General features: G+C 28.5%; 1 protein-coding gene across 1 annotated transcript; it reads left to right on the plus strand.

The window, feature by feature from the left end:
* Positions 1-3,887: 3,887 nt before the first annotated feature.
* LOC110647391 (berberine bridge enzyme-like 17) lies at positions 3,888-5,832 on the plus strand. The gene has a single exon (XM_021801194.2). The coding sequence runs from the start codon at positions 3,926-3,928 to the stop codon at positions 5,513-5,515; it is 1,590 nt and encodes a 529-aa protein (XP_021656886.2). The 5' UTR covers positions 3,888-3,925; the 3' UTR covers positions 5,516-5,832.
* Positions 5,833-6,157: the final 325 nt, after the last annotated feature.

Genomic DNA, 6,157 nt, shown 5'->3' on the forward strand with positions numbered 1-6,157 from the left:
TAGTCCTAGGATCGTGCTAAAATTTCGGCAAAGTTTCTATAATTATGATCTAACCTCCCATAAGAAAACTCAATAATTGGCCTTAGGCCCACAACAATAAACACAATGCCCATCCAAGGCTTGCAAGAAACATATTCTAGATCCAGATCTCCCATCTTTAACTCGAGTCTCTAATTCCTCTACAGTCTAATTAATTATTTTCAGTATTCTAAAAATTATGAAAATATTTTTAGAGGTCCTTTACATAATCCTTGTATCAATTAAATTAATTTTACTTAATTTCACTAAGGAAGGACTAACATAAAACTAATAAAAACTATACAAGTTGAGTTTGGGTTTACCTTTGTCAATTTTACTACTTAGAATGCGTCTGTAATATATGAAAATGTTAGAATCGACTGTAATATTACCATGTTCCGTAATGGGCTGCCAGGCATATGGATCAGGCCAAAAACTCAGTCTTGGGCGCTAGTGAGTTATTGCTAGTTTGAGTGTACATTTATGATGCCCATGAGCTGCTGGTGACGAATCTACAAATGGTTCGTCAAAATTTCACTCTAATTGTTCAATATCAATTGACTTAGTTTAAGCTGTCTGATGAGCATCTTCTCTGTCTGATCTCAGATCAAGGTGTGGCTGCAAAGAGTAGATGAAGATTACCGAGCCCGATCATTTATTCCGATCACTGGTTGGTAGGGATCTAATCGAAAAGCTTGAAAACCTAAAACTTCTCTCTTCCATAACTTCTTCCAACCACCATTTTGAGTAAGGTTGGTTCGAAAAGAAAGTTGAGACATGAGGGTTCCAACGCCACTTAGATTGCCCGAAAAGGTCACTAGATGGCGCTAAAACAAAGCCGAGAAGTTTCTGCTCCCATGTGCACCATTTATTTCTCCTCTTTCATTTGCCGCTACCTCTTTATTGCCGCCATGGCTCTTTGGCAATTGCCGGATCTCATTGGTCCTCCTCTGCTTGTCAGTCAGTGGTAGTGATCCTTCATTGGCCGAAAAACGAGAAAGAAGGGGGGGGGGTGTTGGCTGTTAAAAAATTTCAAAATTCCTTTTTTTTTTTTTTACTTTTAATTATCTATTAAATCCCCAAAATTTTGTAAGTTCTTCACTTAGGTCTTTTTCTTTCTTCATTTCAATTCAAATATACTTTAACTAGTTCAAAACAAGTTTTAATGATAATAATAATAATAATAATAATAATAATAATAATAATAATAATAATAATAATAATAATAATAATAATAATAATAATAATAATAATAATAATAATAAATTTAATTAACAACACAATCAAATTATTAATAAACTAAATTAAATTTTAAAACCAAAATTAACAATAATAAAATGTTTGTAGTAGAAAAATAATTTCTTATATTCTTTTATTCCCTTTAAATAATATTACTCTATGATTTTTTTAATAATAGCAATAACAAAATAACATTAAAATAATAAAAAATAAATTATTTATTTAATAAAATTTTCAGGGTATTACAAAACGTATTTATAGTGACAAATTATTAGTGGCGAAATTTTTGTCGTTAATACAGATTATTTTGTCATTAATAACTTTTAGCAACAATACATATATCACTAATACTTTTAGCAATAGGATATGCTTATCCATAATGCTAATAATTTTTGGTGACAATATATTCGTTGCTAAATTCTTAAATAATTTAAAATTTCAAAATTATTTTAATAATAATCTACTTACACCAAAAATCATATTATGATTCCTAATAAAGTAATTTTATAATCTTAAAACCTTAATTATTATTAATTCATTGATAATTATTTAATTTATTATAATAAAATTAATAAAAACCCTTAAATACCAAATCTCACTTTCACTTATTTATTTTTTTAATTATTTTAAAAATATATATAAAATTATCATAAAAAATAATTGTTTAATTAAATGAAAATTTTACATTTACATCAGTAGAAATGGAATTCTAATCCTATTTAAAGACAACTATTTTATTTATTAAAAGTTTGTAGCTATTTATTTTTCAAAAATATTAGCAATGCATAAGTTTTAATTAAATATTAAAATCGAGAATTTGAATTTTTAATCCAATTCAAGTATAACAACCACTTTATTGATTACAAATTTATAGCTTGTTTTTGTAAACAAATTATTGATATTGATAAAAATATAGTTTAACTAAATTTATAATTTATTTTTATATATAAACAAAATATATTTATTTTATTTTTATTAAAAATAAAATAAAAAATTATTATATTGTCAAATTATTTTCAAGTATAATAAATTTAAAAATAATTTTTATTGAAAAGATTAATAAAATTATTAGATTTATATTTAAATTTGAATAATTTAATAATTTAAGTAATAGAATAAAACTAGCACTAAATTTTCATCAATATATTTACTCTTTCTCTCTCTATATATGTATTGTAATAAATATTTCAATTTCTTACTATGTTAATTTATATTATACAGGATCATATATGATAATAAAAAACTATAAAATCCATCCGATCAATAGCCAAACTTTACTCTTATAGTATTGTATTCTTTTTGAACAATTTAATAAATATAAAAGTGTGATGAGAAAATTTATGAATTGATTAAATTACTTTTATAATTTTTAATTTATAATAAAAAGTAATTAGTATATTAAAACTTAATCTTATTATAAATCTTATTCCAAAAAATACTTGTAACTAATTTTTTTTTTTACAATTTTATTAATAATAAATAATACTATGTAATTTTAAAGACTTAATGTTAATTTTTTTTTCTAAATTTTTACAATTATAATCTTTTTTTTTTGAAAATTTTAACTTGGCTTTAAAAGTTTTTTTAACCTAGAATCAAAATTGATTTAAATAAGCTAATATGATATAATTTTGATTGTTGATCTCTCTTCTAGTCAATTGATAATTATTTTTTTACTGTCAATTTATTTCAATGTCCACCTCTCACTAAAAGTAATAAATATTTAAAATAAGATAAATTTTCTAAAAGTTAAAGAGTTTGATATGACAAATTTTTTAAAAATTAAAGAATTTGCTATGATAGTAAAAAGTTAAAAATAATTTAAATTTTTTATTATTAAGATTAATTTAATTTTTTAAAAAAATTTAGAAGTAGAAATTATTATTATATCTAATAAGACAAATATTTTGAATCATGTTTAAAGCAAAATAAAAGATATTATTATTAAATATGAATATATTGTGTTTACTTAAATATATATAACTAGCATGTAATGTAAATGTTTCTTTAGATGTTTGCATAGTTCTAATTTAGATCTTCACCTTAGTTTTCTTAGTTTTGTTGAATTATTACACTTGATCTGAAAGAAAATTTTTATTAGGTTTAAGGTTTCTTAATTAATTAGTGTGATTTTTCTTAAAATTATATATAAAGAAAATTAAATCACGAGTACAATGACTATAATGTGCAATGCACATTAAATAATACTAATTATTTTATAAAAATTAATTATAAAAAATGAGTTAAAAATTAATAATAAATTGATAGAAAATCTAAGTACCATTTGGACTTACTACTCTGGTTTAATACAATTTATCAAATAATTAATTGAAAATTCAGTATTTTTAAAGTCAATTTTTTTTTATCAAAGTCTACATTATTACACCATATAAAAATGGATTAACGTATTTCATTTGATGAGCTTTTGTGTTGACTTTTCTGATGACACTTTTGCCCTTACTGTTGTGAATAATAAAAACCATTTTTTTACATATTAAATTAATTTCTCATAATTTCAATATCCAATTGATAAAAACTGTATTCCTTTCAAAATATTGACCAAAGTGTGCATATTTGACTTTGACAAATACAATTTAGTTTCCTCTCCCCCCTCTATAAATATTGCCATAAGATCAACCACTTGATATCTCAAAAATAGTATAGAAATATGAAGGCTTCAATTTCTCTAACACAGATAGTACTTTCAGTACCTCTGCTGCTATTTTCAGCAGCAACTTCTTATCCACTACTACTTGACAACTTCCTGCAGTGCCTTCCTAATCATGTTCATGCCTCCAATCCAATCTTTGAAGCCATCTATACACCATCCAATTCCTCTTTCCAATCTGTTTTAGTAGCTTACATCAAGAACCGCAGATTTTTAACCTCTGACACCCCCAAACCACTAGCTATCGTCACTGCTCTGCATGAATCCCATGTCCAGGCAACCGTTATTTGTGCCAAGTTTCATGGCTTGCAGATCAGAATCAGGAGTGGTGGCCATGATTTTGAGGGTCTTTCTTATAGATCTGACGTCCCATTTGTGATTCTTGACCTGTTCAATCTCCGGTCTATAGACATAGATATTGCCTCTGAGACTGCGTGGGTTCAATCTGGCGCAATCCTCGGAGAACTTTATTATGAGATTGCCAAGAAAAGTAAAGTTCATGGCTTTCCAGCCGGAGTTTGCCCGACAATTGGCGTCGGCGGGCACTTTAGTGGAGGAGGGTATGGGAACATGTTGAGAAAATATGGGCTTTCTGTGGATCATATCATTGATGCAAAGCTAGTTGATGTCAATGGTAATATCCTGAACAGAAAATCCATGGGGGAGGATTTGTTCTGGGCAATTAGAGGAGGTGGTGGAGCAAGCTTCGGAGTCATCCTTTCTTGGAAGATCAAACTAGTTCGAGTCCCTCAAAGGGTGACTGTTTTCATGGTGGACAGGACCTTGGAAGAAGGAGCAACTGATACTGTTTACCAGTGGCAGCAAATTATAAGTAAAATAGATAAAGAACTTTTCATCAGAGCACAACCACAAGTAGTTCAAAATGATGAAGATGAGAAGACAGTAAGAGTCACTTTCATTGGCCAATTCCTAGGAAAAAGTGGGAAGCTTCTTAGCTTGTTGACAAAGAGCTTCCCTGAACTGGGTTTAAAGCAAGAAGATTGCAAAGAAGTGAGTTGGCTAGAATCTACAATGTTTTGGACCAATATTCCACTTGGAACACCTCCTGAAGCTCTACTCAACAGGAGTATTCCAGCAGAGTTGTTCTTCAAAAGCAAATCAGATTATGTGAAAGAGATAATTTCGAAGCAGGATTTGGAGAACATTTGGAAGCAGTTCCTGAAAACGGAAGGAATGGTAATGCAATGGAACTCTTATGGAGGAATAATGAAAGAGATTTCATCTACAAAAACTCCATTTCCTCATAGAGCTGGATATCTATTCAAAATTCAGTATTTTACTCTCTGGTTTACAGAAGGAACAGAGGCTACAGATCGTCATATAAGATTGGCAAGAGAAATGTATGATTCAATGGCTCCATATGTGAGCAAAAACCCAAGAGAGGCATTTCTCAATTATAGAGATCTTGACATTGGAAGAAATCCAAGCAATGAGACCAACTTCCAGGAAGCTCAAGTCTATGGTAGCAAATATTTCAAGGGTAATTTTCTGAGATTGGCGGCTGTGAAGAAGAGGGTCGATCCTGATAATTTCTTCAAGAATGAACAGAGTATTCCACCCTTTGATTAACAAAATGGCCATGGTGGCTTTGTATTTTGATACTTTTTTATAATAATTAAGGATATGTTTGTTTACCCTTATTATAAAACAATTAAAGGAAATAAAATATAAAAGAAGATTATGAATGGTTACTCAATTTAAGGAGGGAAAACAATACCAAATTTGTTCTAGCTCCAAAGCTTAGCGGTAATAAAGGAAATAAAACTGAAGAGAGAGGGGGAAACACCAAATAGGCCTTAATCTTTGTTAGGGTTTGAGAGTTCTGATTGATTGTATTTTGCTCTTTTCATCATAGTGGAACATTTTTCTCTTGTCTTGCCTGTGGACGTAGATCTTATGGTTGAACCATGTTAAATTCTGTGTTATTCTTCTTCTCTTTTCAATATTGTGTGATTGTGCGATTTGTGTGTGTACCTTAAATTTGCGTGCTTGTTATAACAATCTCCAATTAATTAACCATACTAACAACACAAAACAACAACTCAACTCCCAAAGCCTGAAATTGAATTGCTTTCAAACGTAATAGCTGCTGCATTTGCACTGTGTATGTCATATTAGGAAATGAAATTACAGTTTCAAGGTAAGTTACATGCTCCCAAACATTTCATGCCAATAGATTTAACTAATTTCTTCAATCAAACTTCAATATTG

The sequence above is a fragment of the Hevea brasiliensis genome, chromosome 11 (assembly GCF_030052815.1).
Source record: "Hevea brasiliensis isolate MT/VB/25A 57/8 chromosome 11, ASM3005281v1, whole genome shotgun sequence".
Lineage (NCBI taxonomy): Eukaryota > Viridiplantae > Streptophyta > Magnoliopsida > Malpighiales > Euphorbiaceae > Hevea > Hevea brasiliensis.